Source organism: Molossus molossus, unplaced genomic scaffold (genome assembly GCF_014108415.1).
Source record: "Molossus molossus isolate mMolMol1 unplaced genomic scaffold, mMolMol1.p scaffold_m16_p_7, whole genome shotgun sequence".
NCBI lineage: Eukaryota > Metazoa > Chordata > Mammalia > Chiroptera > Molossidae > Molossus > Molossus molossus.
In genome coordinates, this window is record NW_023425401.1 from 100,410,098 (window position 1) to 100,428,292 (window position 18,195).

The following is an 18,195-nucleotide window of genomic DNA, read 5'->3' on the forward strand; positions in this document are numbered from 1 at the left end:
CATCTTTTTCACCCAGTCCCCTCAACTCCCCTTCCCATCTATGAGTTTGTTTCTGTTTTGTTTGTTAATTTATTTTGTTTTTATTCCACCTTTAAGTGAAATCATAATGGTATTTGTCTTTCTCTGTCTGACTTATTTTACTTAGCATAGTACCCTCTAGGTCCATCTGTGTTGTCGCAAATGGCAAGATTTCATTCTCTTTTTATGACTGAGTAACATTATATTGTGTGTATACACACACACACACACACACTATATACACACACACACACACACACACACACACACACACACAGTGATACCTCGGTTCTTGATACCTCGGTTCTCGAACATAATTCGTTCCAGGAGGACGGTCGAGAACCGAATTGTTCGAGAACCGAAGCAATGAAACCCAATAGGAAAGCGTGACTCCACAAAGCGTGACTCTCTCTCTGCACTCACACTGATGACGCAAGCAAGGCGCGCTGGGCCGAATGAACGCCATTCGGCTCAACTCGGCTCATCTCGGAAGTTCGAGTTCCAAATATTTGTTCGGATTCCGAGGCGTTCAAGAACCGAGGTATCACTGTACATATATATATATATATATATATATGCACATACATATATATATATGTATACACACACACACCTCACACTTCTTTATCCATTCATCTATTGATGGATACTTAGGTTGCTTCCATATCTTGGCTATTGTAAATAATGCTGCAATGAACATAGGAGTGCATATGCATTTTTGGATTTTTGTCAGATAAACACACAAAAGTGGTATTGCTGAGTCATGGTAGTTCTATGTTTAATTTTTTTAGAAACCTTCATACTGTTTTCCATAGTGACTGTACCAATTTGTAATCCCACCAACAGTGTAAGAGGGTTCCCTTTCCTCCACATCCTCACCAACACCTATCTATTGATTATTGATGATAGCCATTCTGACAGGTGTGAGGGTACTACCTCACTGTGGTTTTAATTTGCATTTCCCTGATGATTAGTGATGTTGAGCATCTTGACTATCTCTGTGTTCCCTTAGGAGAAGTGTCTATTCACACTCTCTGCCCATTTTTTAATTGGATTGTTTGTTATTGGATTGTTTGTTGAGTGTATGAGTTCCTTATGTATTTGGATATTAACCCCTTATTAGATGTATCATTTGTGAATATCTTCCCCCATTCATTAGGTTGTCTTTTTTGTTTTGTTGGTTTTCTTTGTTATGCAAAAACTGTTTAGTTTGATGCTATCCAATTTTTGTTTTGTTTCCCTTGTCCGAAAGGATATTTCCAAAGGAAAAAAAAAACAAACTAAGAGCAATGTTAAAAGAGTTAGGAGTTTTATAGTTTTGGGTCCTATATTTAAGTCTTTTAAATTTATATTTAATTTATTCTTGTATAAGTGGTGCAGTTTCATTCTTTTGTATGAATTGGTTCAGTTTTTTCCAACAACATTTATTGAAGAGACTATCTTGACCCCATTCTTGCTTCCTTTGTCATATATTAATTGATCATATAGCTGGTGTTCATTTTTGGGTTCTCCGTTCTGTTCCATTGATCTGTATGTCTCTTTTTATGCCAATACCATGCTGTTTTGATTACTATGGCCTTGTAATGTAGTTTGAAATCAGATAGCATATCTCCAACTTTGTTCTTTTTCAAGATTGCTTTGGGAACAGGAATATTATAAGCTAGAGGATGGGCCTTATGTAATGTCAGTTTAAAACACTAGAAGAGGAGGTGCTTCTTGTATTGCTATGGTTTCTGAGCCTTTGGCCTTGGAATCTCAAACCTCAGAGGAGCAGGAGTAGGCCAATGGTGTTGGTATTTTTAAAGCTGGTTTTTTTTTACAAGTATTAGAAAAACTGCAAGCTCGAGCTCACTGTTGCTATGAGGAGGAAATGCTGCTGCTGGGGTGAAGCAGCTTTGATTTGTGTGATGTGTACAGAAATCGCTAGCAAATAGGAAGCCCACTAAGACATCAAGTACCTTCTTCCTTCCTCTGGCATTGCAGTACCACCTATTCTTGGAATCTAATTTGAAACCAGCTCATAAAACATAAATATGGCTTGCAGAGTAAGAGTATAAAAGAATAGAGTTGGTGCTGAAAGTAGAAATTAGAGTTGTTTCTGTGAAAACAAAGCAAGAGAGACAGAATACGTGTATGCACTGAAGATAATTAAATTATCATCTTTTAAAGTTACTTGAAGTAAATTATTATTCTCTGTATGGTGAAGTCACCAACTTGATAGCAGGTTCATGTGTTTCATTTTTGTTTTTGATATCTAGGGATTTAATTTTTTAAATTTAAATTTGTGTAACTATATATAAAATATTTATATTGTTCTAAAGTAAAATCTATAACACAGGCTGTATTCAGAGTACTCAGACTTCTAACTTTATCTCATCTACCCCTCTATCTTTTTTATTCTCTGCCTTATAGGTAACCATTTAATTTCTTTAATGGTTTATTCTTGTATTTTTATATAATTTAAAATGCTTTAAAAATATAAGCAAATAAGTCATCCCACCCAAACCCCATCTTTCTTAAATAAGTAGTGGCATTCTGTGCTTTAAAAGTTTACTTTATATAGTACTAGAGATCCCTCCCTAGCAGTATATACAGAGATCCTTTATTTCTCTTTGTAGCATAGTGTGGGGATTGAGTTTTAGGGAACATCCTTATAGAGGTGACTGTGGAAGCTAAGGGAGTGAATGAGACCAATCTCCACATTTAACAAAAATCTGTAGAATCAAAAGAAGAAGAGTGGTGATGGTATTCAGAGGGGCATTCAGACAGATAAGAGGATCTGGAGGTTTCAAGGAATCAAAATGATTTCTAGAAAGTAGGAGTCAGTGCCATCAAATAATGTTAGAAAAGCTGAAGATGATAAGAGCTAAGAAAAGGCATGTTTTGGTTAATAGAGTGTTGTCCAGGTAATTTGGAATGTGGCTAATGTAAACCACTGACTGAGGGGGAAATTTTCTCCCCAATCACTGATGATAAGAGAACTGTTTCTATGTTGTGTAACTCAGAGAATACCATGTACACAGTTGTACATGCCGGAAATATAGGAGCTATCTCTTCTTTACCTCCCATATGCTGTGCATTCTGCAAACCAGTCTGTTTTACTTTCTAAGTCTCCTTATTCATCTCCACTTCTATCCACTCTCACCTAAACCACAAAAAGCCTTCTACTGCCCTGGCCAGTTTTGCTCAGCGGTTAGAGTGTTCACCTGCGGTCCAGAGAGACCCGGGTTCGGTTCCCACTAAGGGCATGTACTTTGGTTGCAGTTTGTCCCCGGCCCTGGTTGGGTCGTGTGTGTGGCAGCCACTCGATGTATCCCTTTCACGTTGATATTTCTCTCTCTCTCTCTCTCTCTCTCTCTCTCTCTCTCTCTCCCTCTCTCCCTCCTGCTCTGTCTGAATAAAAAATGGAAAAATGTCCTCGGGTGAGGATAAAAAAAAAACAAAACATCTACTTGTCTCTAAGCAGAAACACTTGCCTCTTTTCTAATCTCTTTTCTACATTGCAGTGGTAGCGATTTTATTTTATTTTTTGTTGATCCTTTTCACTGATTTTTTTCTTTTCTTTTTTAGATAGTGTGAATGGGAGGAGGAGGAGAGAGAGAGAAACATTGATGTGAGATACAGATATCGAATGGTTGCCTCCCACACCACCCCGACTGGGCTGGGGATTGAACCTGCAACCCAGGTACATGCCCTTGACTGGCATTGAACCCGTGACCCTTTGGTCCAGGGACCGATGCTCTAACCGCTGAGACAAAATGCCAGAGCACAGTGGCAGTGATTTTAAAAATACAAATTTGGCCATGTCACTTATTAAAAGCTTTTAGGAGACTTCTTTAGACAAAGACCAAATCGTCTTGTGATCCTGCTTCATCAGGCTCTTGCCTACCTTGCTACCAGCTTCCCTTGCCAGTGTTCCCCTTGAGCTCTCCACTTCAGTCATACTGGCTTTCGGTCAGCTCTTTGAACCTGCTATGTCCTTATTGCCAGAGGCTTTTGTATGTGCTGTTCTCTCTGCCTAAAAGGCTTTTCATCAGTAATTGGTGACTCAACTTTGATATGTTGGTGCTAGAGAAAGCCGTGCTTGGTAATCTTTCCTCTCACTTTTCCCATCTCTTCAGCCCCACTAAAATGAGATCAGTTTCCCCCATTATATGATGTTAACAGCATCTTGTATTTTTCCTTTATGACACTTCTCAGTTTGTAGTTATGTATTAGTGTGATTATTTCAATAATGTTTGTCTCATATTTAATCTTCACAACTACTCACTAAATTCTTTATTATTATCCTCATTTTAAACGTGAGCATTCTAGCCCTGGCTGGTATGGCTAGGTTGGGCGTCATTCTGTGAACCAAAAGGTCGCAGGTTCGATTCCTAGTCAGAGCACATGCCCAGGTCATGGGTTTGATCCCCAGTGGGGACATGCAGGAGGAAGTTGATCAGTGTTCTGCTCTAACATCGATGTTTCTCTCTCTCCCTCACCCTTCATCTCTCTTTTAAAATCTTTTAAAAATAATTAAATAAATAAACATGAGCATTCTAAATAACCTGCCCAAGACTACGCAGCTCATAAGTGGAGGAACTGGGGTTTGATCCCATATTCCATTTGTGAGACTAGGTATCATAAGGTCAGCGACTGTGTTTATTTTTCCTGATTGTTGTATCATCAACACTTAGCATAGTGCCTGAAATATTAGCTATATTGAACCAAGGACATTGTCCTTATATTTCTATTTCATATGTTTATAATTTAAAACATAATGTCAGTTTAAATTACAAACGCTGCTAAGAAGATAAGTGATAAAGTTAAGTATGGTTGTGTCATTTACATATGACTAGTGGTATGACCACCTTTTCATTTTTCTCAAGAATTATTGGGACATGTTTCTTTTATTAGGTGTGTACAAGCTGTGAGGACAATGCAGAAGCTAATGGGTTTTGTGTAGAATGTGTTGAATGGCTCTGCAAGACATGCATCAGAGCTCATCAAAGGGTGAAGTTCACAAAAGACCACACTGTGAGGCAGAAAGAGGAAGTATCTCCAGGTAATGCATTAGTTCTTTTAATGTCTTTTTCTCTATCCCTCTCTTTTTTTTCTTCCTCCACTGACATGTTTTGAAGCATTGAATATACCCTTGGTTGTTTTTTTTTTTTTTTTAAATAAGGAGGTCTTTATTGTAGTTGAAATTTGAATACTTTTACAAGTATTAGTAAGCACAAATAGAAATAGAATTCTTCTGACTTACATTCATACTTCCAACCCGCCTTCCTATAAGTGCCTTAATTTGGTGTGAATGTATAGCAAATGAAAAAATAAACTTGATTTTTAAACTTATTTTCTTAAAAAATTTTTTTCTTTATTGATTTTTAGAGAGAGAAGAAGGGAGAGAGATAGAAACATCATTGAGAGAGAACATCCGCTGGCTGCCTCCTGCATGCCCCTGCTGGGGATCGGGCCCACAACCTGGGCTTGTGTCCTGACCAGGAATCAAACTGGCGACCTCTTGGTACATGTGTCAACACTCAACCAGTGAGCCAAACCAGCCGGGGTTTTCTTTTATTTCTAAGATGACAAGCATAGAAAAAAGTTATATAACTTTTTTTTTTGATATACTGTAGTAAACCTGTTTTGTGATATTTGATATGTAGATAACCAAAAAAGTTTTGCTTTTTATATAATTATGATTTGGGGTTTTTTATTGTGTTGCTTATACTGTAAAATTCACTAATACTTTTTTTGTAGTAAAATGTATAACTTAAAATTTTCCATTTTAACCATTTTTACATCTATAATTCACCCACATTAACTGCATTCAGTGTTATGCAGCCATCACCACTGTCTGTTTCTAAAACTTTCCTGTCATCCCTAAAAGGAACTGTACCCAGTAAGTAGTAATTGCCCATTCTTGTCTGCCCCAGCTGCTGCTAACCTCTAATCTATCTGTCAGTGAATTTTCTTATTCTAGATATTTTATACAAGTGGAATCATACAGTATATCTGGCTTATTACACTTCTTATAATATTTTCAGGGTTCATTCATGTTGTATTTAATCAGAATTTCCTTCATTTTTATGGCTCATTAATTTATTTTTGTTTAGAAATATTATTTCACTGTTCTTTATTTCTTGAGTCAACCAGTACTGTTTGTATGCCTATTCTATATTTCAGGAACTTTGCTAGATACTAGAGATGAAAGGTTAAATTAAAACAGATACTTCCACCCTGGCTGGTTTGGCTCAGTGGATAGAGCACTGTCCCGCAGACCGAGGGGTCCTGGATTTGATTTCCGGTCAAGGGCATGTAACTGGGTTGTAGGTTTGATCCCTGGCCCTGGATGGGGTGGTGCGGGAGGCAACCAATTGATGTTTCTCTGCCTCCCACCCTCCCTCCCTTCCCCTCTATCTAAAAATCAGTGGGAAAATATTCTTGGGTGAGGATTAACAAAAACGGATATTTCCTACCCTTGAGTTATTAGTATGATGAAGACTGTGAACAAATTAGCAGATATATTTTGGTTCATTAAGTTCTATGAGAGCATATGAAAGAAATAAGTACCAAACTCAGATGTGGAGATTTAGGTTGGAGGCCAAATCTGGGGCTTCAAGGATAAATAGTTTATCACATGAAGGAGAGGGTGTGTGGAAAACTGAAACACATGCCCAAATTTCCAGAAGTGGAAAGTTGAGTGTAGCTGGAGAATAAATATATAAGAGGAGGAGGAATAAGAGATGAGGATAGGAGTCTGGAGACACAGAAAAAGGGGCTGTAATTTCTGAGGACACTGATGAAGAAAAGAGAAAATGCCAGGTATAGATAGATTCAGGTAAACTTAATAGATTAGTGCTAGAAAGACTTCTGTTTTTCTTTGAAGCCAGCCAGGAAATAGAGATAAAAAGTAAGGAATTTGAGGATATTTAAAATAACTCCAGTTGAAAAACAGCATCAGCTTTGGAAACAGAAGGATTGCTTGATAGCATCAAGATTACATTTGTTGCGTAGGCCTCAAAATGTCCTCTATCAGACCTCAGAAGTGTGGTTATAGAGAAGAATTGAACTTACCTAGGGGTTTAGCTGGACATGTGTTCCGAAAATTGAACAGGCTAAGAGATGCAGATGCTTGTATTAAAATAAAGAATTTGGGTAAGTTAACTGTATAAGGAAGGTGAAGTTGATAGTGTCAGTTGATAGGGTGAAAGAAATGGTTAGGGACTAGAGATATGAAGTACAGTGGGAGTAGTTAATCTGAGAATTGGAAGGTTAGAAGTTATTAGAGTAGGATGTTTGAAATTATGATTATGGAAATGGAACGGTTATGATCAACTTAAAATCTAGGGTGGGATCATGATGTATAGATGTATATTAAATGGAATAAGTAGCTAAAGTGAAGTATAAATCTCTGGAGATGAGTAAATCTGAGAGACTTGTTTTGTGGTAATCTGTGTGGATTTCTGACTCATCCAGAATGATAGTGAGACTTAGTCCTAGGAGGATGACTGAGTCAGGATCTAAATTCTTCAATAAATAAAGGAAGTCGACATATAAGTGGATGACATGATTTCCTAGTTATATAAGTCAGAAGCGTTATAAATAATTATTTCTTGACAGAAGGTACAACCAGGATGTTTCAAGCCAACTAAGGATGTATAGTCACCCTATCAACTGTGATGCCCATACCCATCTTGATGAACATCAAGAAGGATACAGGGAGGATATTCAGATTAGTAATCTTGAACCATCTTTACCTTGCTGGATTTAAGAAAATTTTTTGAGAGAAATAGAAGGGGAGAGAGAGAGAGAGAGAAAGAGAAACATCTATGTGAGAGTGAAACATAGATGTGCTACCTCCTGCACATCCCCTACCATCAAGCCTGAAATTTGGGCATGTACCCTGACCAGGAATCGAACCGGCAACCTTTCAGTATACGGGACAGTGTCCAATTAACTGAACCATACCGGCAAGGGTGCCTTGCTGGAATTCTTGCAGGACTTTTCATTCTGTTCAAAATATTCACTGGGACATGTGATCCCCACACCGAAAGATCCTTCAAATTTGGTCCCATCAAAAACATCTTTGAGCATATTTGGTTCATACCAGGTGATATTTGGTCCTGTTAAAAACATCCACTCTTAGAGACTGTCCCTGGATTGAAACAGCCCATAACATTTATTTATATTTTTGGTTTATAGAAGTAATACATTAAAAAATATTATGTTTTATTGGTCCAATAGTTTAGAATTTTTAAAAGAAAAATTTAATGTGCTTGGAAAAAATATTAAATGTGTTGAGAAGAGAATTGGACAGAAAAATAATAGAGGTTTTAAACAGACTCTTAAAAGAAATATAAATGGTTGAATGTGTCGTTACCCCATCTCAGTTATTGAAGAAATGCATCCAAAGATTGTGAAATCTTTGTTTTTCTTATCAAATTGGTGAAGATCAAAGATTTTGAGAAAACCTTATTAGTAAACTAATAATGGCCAGTTTACATTGGTAGGAGTACAAATTGGTACAATTTTTTAGAGTACTGTTTATTAATATATAAAAATTACCATTTGACCCAACAATCCTATTAGTAGAAATTTGTTTTATGGGAACATTCAATGATTTATACATTTCATTTGTTTGTTTCAGCATTATCACACAATATTGAAAAATGGAAACATTCAAATGTCCACAGGCAGTTGGTATATCCATTTGATGGAATACTGTAGGGTTAATAAATAAGTAGATGATTTTACTAACAAAAAAGATACCTAAGATAGAGTTAAGTGAAAAAAAGTTTACAAGACAATATGTGTAGTGCCATTTAAAAATTTTTATAAAACAAAATACCCACTAGTATAGTTATATATATAGAAAAACATCCAAAGGAACACATACCAGGTTATTAATGATTATCTCTAGAAGTGAGGTTATTTCTGAAATGTTTGGAATTTACATTTAATTATTAGTGAGATAACTGGTAGTGTTTACTGTTTAATTAATCATTGTATTTATTTGTGTTCTGAATTTTTTCATTTAACATTACAACATAAGTATTGCCCAGTTTTGTTGTTCTGGTTAACTATTGTGAAATTATATGGATGACTGTAATAAATAGTGAAAAATTTATGATTATTTCTGTGTTAATGGGTGTCCTTTGTTAGGATTTCTACAAAAAGGAGGAAATAATTTTTTTACCACATCTTTATTAGACTTTCTGAACTGCATTTTTGAAAATTTCCCACCATATATGGAATAGAAAACATCAAGTTGGTTCACACTCGGCTGTTAAGACTTTTTAACTTTGTAAAGCAGATTTTTAATGATTTAACATTTTCTTTTCTTTGTGAATTAATTTGAATTTATACATTGGAAAGTGAAGAGCTCATTTATATTTTCTTTCTGAAATGCTGAAGATGTTTAACATTTTAATATCTGTAAGACCTAGTGGTAGTGATGTTGTCGACAAAACTGTAGCTCTTTTATATTTCAGTGGATTTAAATTTAAATAAACAATCTAATAACTATTTACTATTAAATTATGTTAATTTCCTTTTTTTTTTTTTTTTTGCCTCTCATTGTTTTTCCAGAGGCAGTTGGTGTGACCAGTCAGCGACCAGTGTTTTGTCCTTTTCATAAGAAGGAGCAGCTAAAGCTTTACTGTGAAACATGTGACAAACTGACATGTCGGGACTGCCAGTTATTAGAACATAAAGAGCATAGGTACCAGCATCTTTCATTATATACATAGATTTATAATATAGCTTTATGAGACTAGAGGACTGCTGGCACCTAGCCAAATGGCAGTCTGCAGATGACAGTATGTTGGCCTATTCAGGAATATTTCAACTTTGGCATTATTGACATTTTGGGCCAGAGATAATTCTTTGTTGGGGAGGCTGTCCAGTGCTTTGTGTGGTATTGAGCTGCATCTTTGACCTCTGTTAAATAGATTGCAGTAGCATACTCCCAGTTTTCACAACCAAAAATGTATTCAGACATGGCCTAGGGAGCAAAATTACCCTGAGCTAAGAATTATTAGCCTACACACAGTTTTAAAACATGTGGTATACTGTAAAATGAGATTTTACGTTAAAAACAAAAACAACTAGATCTGTGGTATTTTGAAAGCTGTTGAATGAAAAGCTGTAAAATGAAAGCTGTTGTATCCCTGGGCCCCATAAACTTTCATGTCAGCATTTGGTTGGAATTGACTTTGGTGTTCTTTAGAATGAGGCATGTCTTTTCCAATTCATCATAGTTGCTACTAAAACTTACTTTTAAATCTGACTTTTAAAGGTCTCTGAATTAGCAACCACTGATTTAAACAGTAAGATACTAATTAATAGATACATATACATAATTGCTTAGAATGGTCCAGGCTCCTAATAATGGCAAGACTAGATAATTTGGACCAACTATACCAGTGTGGATAACTAGAAAACCTGGACAAAATATGGAAATCGTTGATAAGAAATTTTAGAGCTCAGTAGTAAAGAACTCTTGGACCAGGATTGGGTTGGAGTGGGGACAGATCGTGGTAGGGACTTTTCCCCCCTCTTTGAGGCATTTGCCTAGAGATTGAAGAGTACTTTTCAATAGTCTCTACAGGGCTAGGAAGACAGGAATTGGAATTCAGGGGTCATAGAGATTGAAGTCTTATTGCTTTGAATTGGGACCATGAAACTCTACACTATTATAGTAAAGATGAAGTAGCTGGAGATAAGTAATTTCCTCACAGGACTAAAGCTCAGCATCAAATCTTCTCTGTAACCAAAGTTGAATTCAGTTGAAAACATATTGCTATTGCCCCAACGTACCTGGTAGATTCAAATATAAATCATCCCTGGAGAAAGAAAACATCCTTCTAGGCCTCACATTTATATATAAAGAATTTTGCAAAATGGTCCAGCACATAATTAAAGATAACCAAGTATGCTAGGAGATAATACAATGTGAACAAAACCTAGTAGATACAACGACCAGTATGAAAAGGTCCTTAGGCCCTGGCCAGTTTGGCTCAGCAGTTAGAGATCAGCCCTCAGACTGAAGAGTCTCGGGTTTGATTCCCGGTCAAGGGCATCAACCTTGGTTGCAGGTTTGATCCCCAGCCCCAGTCAGGGCAGTGCAGGAGGCAACCAATCGATGTATCTCTCCCTCCCTCCCTCTCCTGCTTTCTCCCTCCCTCTCCCCCTTCCTCCCTCCCACTCAATCTAAAAATCAATGGAAAAAATATCCTTGTGTGAGGATTAAAAAATAATAAAGGCCCTCAGAACTGCATCTTTATATTGAAGATAAGACTCAAAGTGAAAATTTGGGTAGAGAACTGAAAACCACAAAGAATGAAAAGGAAAAGTCTAGAACTGAAATCTAGAGAATCTGATAGTAACTCAATAGAGAGTTTAATAGCAGATTTGACATAGCAGGAAATGAGAATTAATGAACAAGAAGAAAATTAAGAAAATTTCCAGAATGAAGCATGATAAGCAGAGGATGGACAAAAGATGAAGGATAGAGAAGATGTAACACAGAATGTAACTGGTCTCTAAGAAGGAAAGAAGAAAGTGGGGGGAAGAGAGTGAGAGAGAAAGAAGGAAGCAACATTAGGAAATACAGCTCTGGCTGATTTGGCTCAGCGGTTAGCGTTGGCCCGAGGACTGAAGAGTCACGGGATTGATTATGGTCAAGGGCATGGACCTCGGTTGTGGTTAGGTCCTTGGCCCTGGTTGGGATCAGGTGGGAGGCCACCAGTTGTTATGTTCCTCTCATGGTGATGTTTCTCTCTCTCTCTCTCTCTCTCCCCCCCCCCCCTCTCCCTTTCCCTCCCACTCCATTTGAAGATAAATGGAAAAGTATCCTTGGGTGAGGATTAAAAGAAAATAAAAAATAATGGCTTAGAACTTTGTAATACTGAAGAAAGACATGTACTCCATATTTAAGACTCCTCCATTACCCCCAGCAGGGTAGCTTAGAAAGTAATATTTTTAAAGTGCATAAAGAAAATAACTGCAAAACTAAAATTCTATATTCAGTAGACATATTCTTCAAATATGAAGGTTAATGAAAAAAATTTTTCAGACAAAATAAATTGGGAGAATATATATCCAGTAAACCCTCACTCTAAAGTATAGTTTAGGCAGAAGAAAAATGGTAGATGATGCATGGCATAATAAGAGCAGTTAAAATAAATATTTGTAAATCTAAATAAAACTTACTTATAAAGCGATCAGAATGTCTTGGTGTGCATTCGTGTGTGTTGTATACCACAGCAGACATGTTAGGATATGGAATTCATGGTCTAAGGCTTAGGCATAATTTAGGATGAGGGTAAGAAAATATAAATCAATGTTAGATGATAAGTTGAGATCTGTATTTTGTAATAGCTGGAGTAGTCACTGAAAATAGTAAAAGCGTTTAAGTGGTGGGGGTTAAAGAATTAATAATCAGTCTAAAAACAGGTCAAAGAAAAAAGCAATAAAGAACCAATAGGATAACATTAGGACTTGTTAACTTGTTAGCATCTATAAATATAATTATAATAAATGTAAATGGATAAAATGTTCCAAATTAAAATATTTCTGGCTGGATAAGAAGAAAATAGAAAGTCTAGCCATGGTCTTGAGTTTCTCAGTGGTTAGAGCATCGGCCCATGCATTGAAGGGTTTTGGGTTCAATTCCCCGTTAATGGCACATATCTGGGTTGCAGGTTCAATCCCTGGCCCCGGTCCGGGCACATGCAGGAAACAACCAATCAATGTGTCTCTCATCATTGTTTCTCTCTTCCTCTCTTCCTCTCCATATCTCCCCCTCCTCTTCCCTTCCCTTCTCCCTCTCTTCCTTCTACTCTCTAGAAAAATCAATGGAAAAAATATCTCCAGATGAGATTAGCAAAAAAAAAAAAAATATATATATATATATAGTCTGCTATTTGTTTTTTTATAAAAGAAACATGTGAAACCTATGTAAAAAGAATGATGGGGGAAAATGTGCCATACAAACACTAACCAAAGGCAAGCTGGCATAGCAAAGTGCATTATTTGAGATAAAGGGGGCAACTTTATAATGATAAGTGGCTTTCTTCATCTAAAAGATACAACAGTTCTAAATGTATGCCCCATAGCCTTAAAATATATGAAGAAAAATGAGAACTTAGAATAGATAAATGTACAGTTAGAGTGAGAGATTTAACATCTCAACAATCAACAAAACAAGCACACTAAAAACAAGGGTGTTTCTATAAGATTCAAATAACAATTAGCAAATAACCTCATGGACATTAAGAAATACTGCTCCCAATAATACACATTCTTTTCAAACATAAATAGAAAAAATTTAACCATAAGCCAGAGCAGTCTTACATATCAAAGGATTAAAATCACAGTCTTGTGTAAACACTGCAGTTAATCTGGAAAATAATAGGTGAGAAAAATCTCCATATATTTGAAAATGAAGAAATATAATTCATGTGGAAACTAAATGTAATGATGCATAATCTTGGATGGTATCCAGGACTAGAGGGGGGGAAATTATATAGAAGATATTATTGAGACAAATGACATAATTGGATATGGTCAGTAGATTAGATTGAAGTATTATCTCAATGTCAATTTTCATATATTTAATAATTATACTGTGGTTAAAGAATAGAATAGCCTTGTTAGGAAATGCACACTAATTACTAAGGAGTTAAAGGGCTATGAGGAAGCAATGTTTGAAAAAACTAATCAGTGTAAAGGTATATGTGAGAACTCTATACTATAGTAAATTTAACTTTGAAATTACTTCAAAATAAGCAGATACTGAAGTGTAAAAGAAGAAATCCTGGTATTAGTATAGTAGAAAATATTTCATCTGAGTGATAGTGAAAATATTATTTTTGAAATATACTGCTAACACCATGACTAGACCGAAATATATATATAATAAATGCAGATATTGAATAACATTTATCGCAAGTTACAATGAGTAAATTAAATGCAAAGTAAGTGGGGAAAGGGATATAATAAAGACAAGTGCAGAAATTAATGAACTAGCCAAAACCAAAAATTGTATCTTTCAAAGACTAGTAAAATTAACAAATCATTTTATGAGTGAAGAAGAAGAGAGCAGGCCCAAATAACAGGAGTGAAAAAGAGGTAGTTATCACCATATTTTGTAAAGGCATTTAAAAATATAAAAAAGATATGTCAATAGAACAATTTTACATGAAATGAGATAATTCTTAGAAAATAAGAATAGCTTACTAAAACTAGTACAAAATAAAATAGAAAATTAGAGTAGTTCTTTAATTTCATGTCAATCCATAATTTATCATTTTCCCACAAACTAATGTACAGATCCAGATGACTTCACTGATTAATCTACAGAATAGGTAAGGTACATATACTTTCTTGTCCAGAGAATGGCAAAAGAATAAATTCTCTCCAGCTTGTTTTATGAGGAATAGAAATAGAAAATTAGAGTAGTCTCACCCATAATATGAAATCTAAAAATTCTAAGAAATTGTAAAGTATAAGGTTGTTCAACCACTATGCTGTATATCTGAAGCTAATACAAAATAACATTGAATGTAAATTGTAATTGAATAATAAAATATAATTTTAAGAAATAAATTAGGAAACCAAATTCAGTAGTGGTACGATTTTTGGATAGTATAATCACAACAGAGTTGGCCTAATTTTAGTAATACAAAGTTTATTTAACATCTGAAAACCATTCATCTAATTCATATATTTAAAGAATAAAGGAAAAATTATATAACCATCTCAGTAGAGGTAGAAGAAACATTAAGTTAATAATGTAACCCATGATTTCCCTGGCTGGTGTGGCTTGGTTGAGCGTCATCCCACGCACTGAAAGGTTGATGGTTGATTCCCAGTCAGGGCACATGCCCAGATTGCGGTTTGGTCTTCTGTCAGGGTGTGTACAGAGACATCGTATCGATGTTTCTCTCGCTTTTCCCTTTCCCCCTCTTTCTAAAATCAATATAAACACACACACACACAGCACCCATGATATAAAATCTTAGCAAAGTAGGAATAAAAGGAAATTTCCTAAACCTGCTAAACATTATGAGGAAAAAATAAAATAAACATCATACTGGAACATTGAAAGTTTTTACTTTGAATTTAGGAAGAAGATAAAGATGACCATTTTGACAATTTCATTTAACATTACACTGTACTAGGATCTCATACAGTGTAGTAATGAATAAAAGTTTAAGATAAACTTATCTAAGAAAGAATTCAAAAAGACATGTTTATAAATATGATTATGTACAACGGAAATCGAATAGAATTATCATCTATGTGTATCTTTTTTCTAACTTTGGCAACCCTGTTTATAATATTTAATTATATTTTAATACTATTATTATTTTTTCTTTATTGATTTTTAGAGGGAGAGGGAGAAAGAGAGAAACATCGATGAGAGAGAACATTGACTGGTCGCCTCCTGCATGTCCCCACTGGGGATTTGGCCCACAACCTGGACATGTGCCCTGACCAGGAATTGAACTGGTGACCTCTTGGTACATAGGTTGATGCTCAGCCACTGAGCCCACCGGCCGGGCACTTAATTATATTTTAAAATTACATTATCTAAAATACTGTATTTTGTACATTTTATGAAAAACTTGTAATGAAAATCTTCATATTGTATCTTCCACAATGTTTCTCTACAGATACTTTTGAGTCATCTTATTTGTCAGAGGTTATCATCTTCTAAATTAAATATTTTTAAGTGCCTGTTGTTTAAAAATGATCTTCAAATGTTTGTAGCATCAAACTTTCATAGTTATGAAATTGTAAAATAGTTAATAATTCTGCTTAAATATCTGTGATTACTTCTGGCCAAGTGAGCTCTGTACTCGTCTAAAACTATGAATGTGTGTCTTCCAAATTTTCAAAATAATTTAAAGAGCGTCCATAAATAATATCTGTAAAGTCTTCCTCTTTCTTTTTCTAAAATATGTTTTTACTGCTTTTAGAGAGAGAGGGAGGAAGAGAAACATGATCGGCTGCCTCCTGCATGCTCCGTACTAGGGATTGAGCCCACAACTCAGGATATGCTTTGACCAGGAATCGAACCACTGACCTTTTGGTGCATGGATGACATTCAGTCATCTGAGCCACACCAGCCAGGCCCTTCTTCAGGAGAGGAAAACCTGCCTTATAGGGATATATTTAGTATTTTAGTTGATTGCTTATATCCTTTATATTCTTATTATTTTAAATAGTGGTCTATCAGTTTTTTCTTTGCTTTGGGGCTTTTCCTCATTTTACACAGATATATTCATGTAATAATTGACTTATTTACTTATTTCTTCAGATACCAATTTATAGAAGAAGCTTTTCAGAATCAGAAAGTGATCATAGATACACTAATCACCAAATTGATGGAAAAAACAAAATACATTAAGTTCACAGGAAATCAGATCCAGAACAGGTAAATTTACATTTATAGTATTATAAGAAGTCAGTTTTGTGTAATGTATTAAGTATACTCACTTTAGAACAGACATTTATTTAACTCATGGTGAAATAGATCCACATAAGCTGCCAGATGGCTCAAATAACACATAGTTGGTAAGACTTACAGGTTTATCTTTGGGTTTCTGGAAAGTTTGGGTTTGAAAACATCCTTTCAGCCATGAAATTTAAAACTGTTATGATGGTAAACTGCATTTCATAGCAGCTCATTTAAGATATTGATAATTCATGATTATATGTGGTTTTTTTTTTAATTTTAAAGAAATAGGATTTTAAAATTAAAATCAACTGTTTTTGCCAGTACTATAAAATTTAACACTTGATTATATAAATAAATGCTATTTTAAGAATTGCTAAACTTTGAGATGCTTCCTCTGGGCTATCTTTTAACTGCAGTGAATTGGAGACATTCACCAGGAGACAGGGATTGTTACCCTGTTTCACACTCTTTTATTCCTTATCAGATACAATACTTACACAGTTTCTACATAACTACCTATTATATTTTTGTCCTCCAAAGGAAGATAACATCAACTGTCCAAGAATCTTGTCTCACAATTCATTGATTGGTGGAGAAAACCACTGGCCTCTGTGGGAAAGAGGGAGTTTTCTAGCTTCCTTTTGGGGCACACTCTGACATGTTGCAACCTTTACAACACTTAGGAAATTCCCATGTCCCCTTTCTTTTAACATGCCTCTGCCTAAACAGATCAAGAAATGCTTTTTAGAAAGAACCTGAATAAGAGAGGCTTCACAGAAGATTTGAGTGTTGTTCTCAGGGACAATTGTATAAGCCTTTTGTGGTTCATCTTCCATAAGAGCCATCATAAACCATTACTCTTATAATTTTGGAACATGACTAGGGTTGGGCATTTGGGAATTTTTTCCAAGAAATTCCTTGGTTTACCTGATTTCAAAAAAGAAAGATTAGTAAATATAATTTAACTTTTTCTTGATGTCTCATTGTTATTAGTATATCTAGTCATTACTATATATTTTGGTAACAACAGTTTTAGTGTGTGTCTTTTAGTTTCTTTTATTCTTCCTTATCCGGTCTCATTTCATTTTACCTTCTCTTTCACATAACAACTATAGTTAACCAAAAACGATTCCCCTTACATTATTTTAATAATAATACTGTACTTTTCCAAATAGAGTAATTGGTGAGTTTAAAATTTTTTTGTAACTGAGTAATTGAAAACTTGTAATGAATCTTTTTAGAATAAGGAGAGATAATTATAGTCATTTCTACCATCTAGTGGCAAATGGTAGCAATTGTAAAATTGCTAATTTTATGTGAAAGATCCACCCTTGATGAAATTTACCCTTTTGACTTGTTTCTTACTCTTTCACAATGTTAAAAATGAAAGAATCTTTGGTTAGATGTTAATTGCTTTTATCTTTATACCCTACTTGATTATATAAGGATTAAATTTACTAGACAAACTGACTTGACAGTTAATTTATTTGTACACATGTGCAAGCTTGGTACTCGTCCCTTTTTTTATCCTGTTCTATCATCATGAGATCATCATGAGGATTTAAATTAGTTTTTTTTTATCCTGTAGGCAATATTGATGTCAAATAATTATTTTGAAGAACTTCCAACAGAGAATAAAATCTCTGCCTTTTTGGTCTTAAGTGTTAGAGAGTAATTATGGGAGAAGCAGACAGAAGAAAAGAAGCTTTTTATCTCATAAT

General features: G+C 35.1%; 1 protein-coding gene across 3 annotated transcripts in view; it reads left to right on the plus strand.

Moving 5' to 3' along the window:
* The window catches only part of TRIM24 (tripartite motif containing 24), a 110,118-nt gene that overhangs the window by 48,919 nt on the left and 43,004 nt on the right, over positions 1 to 18,195 (plus strand). For 2 of the 3 annotated variants that reach the window (XM_036246288.1, XM_036246287.1), the window contains exons 3-5: positions 4,918 to 5,065; positions 9,595 to 9,727; positions 16,334 to 16,450. In XM_036246288.1, the coding sequence (XP_036102181.1) occupies positions 4,918 to 5,065; positions 9,595 to 9,727; positions 16,334 to 16,450 (398 nt within the window). The remainder of the gene's footprint in view (positions 1 to 4,917; positions 5,066 to 9,594; positions 9,728 to 16,333; positions 16,451 to 18,195) is intronic. The other variant, XM_036246289.1, reaches the window with a different exon arrangement.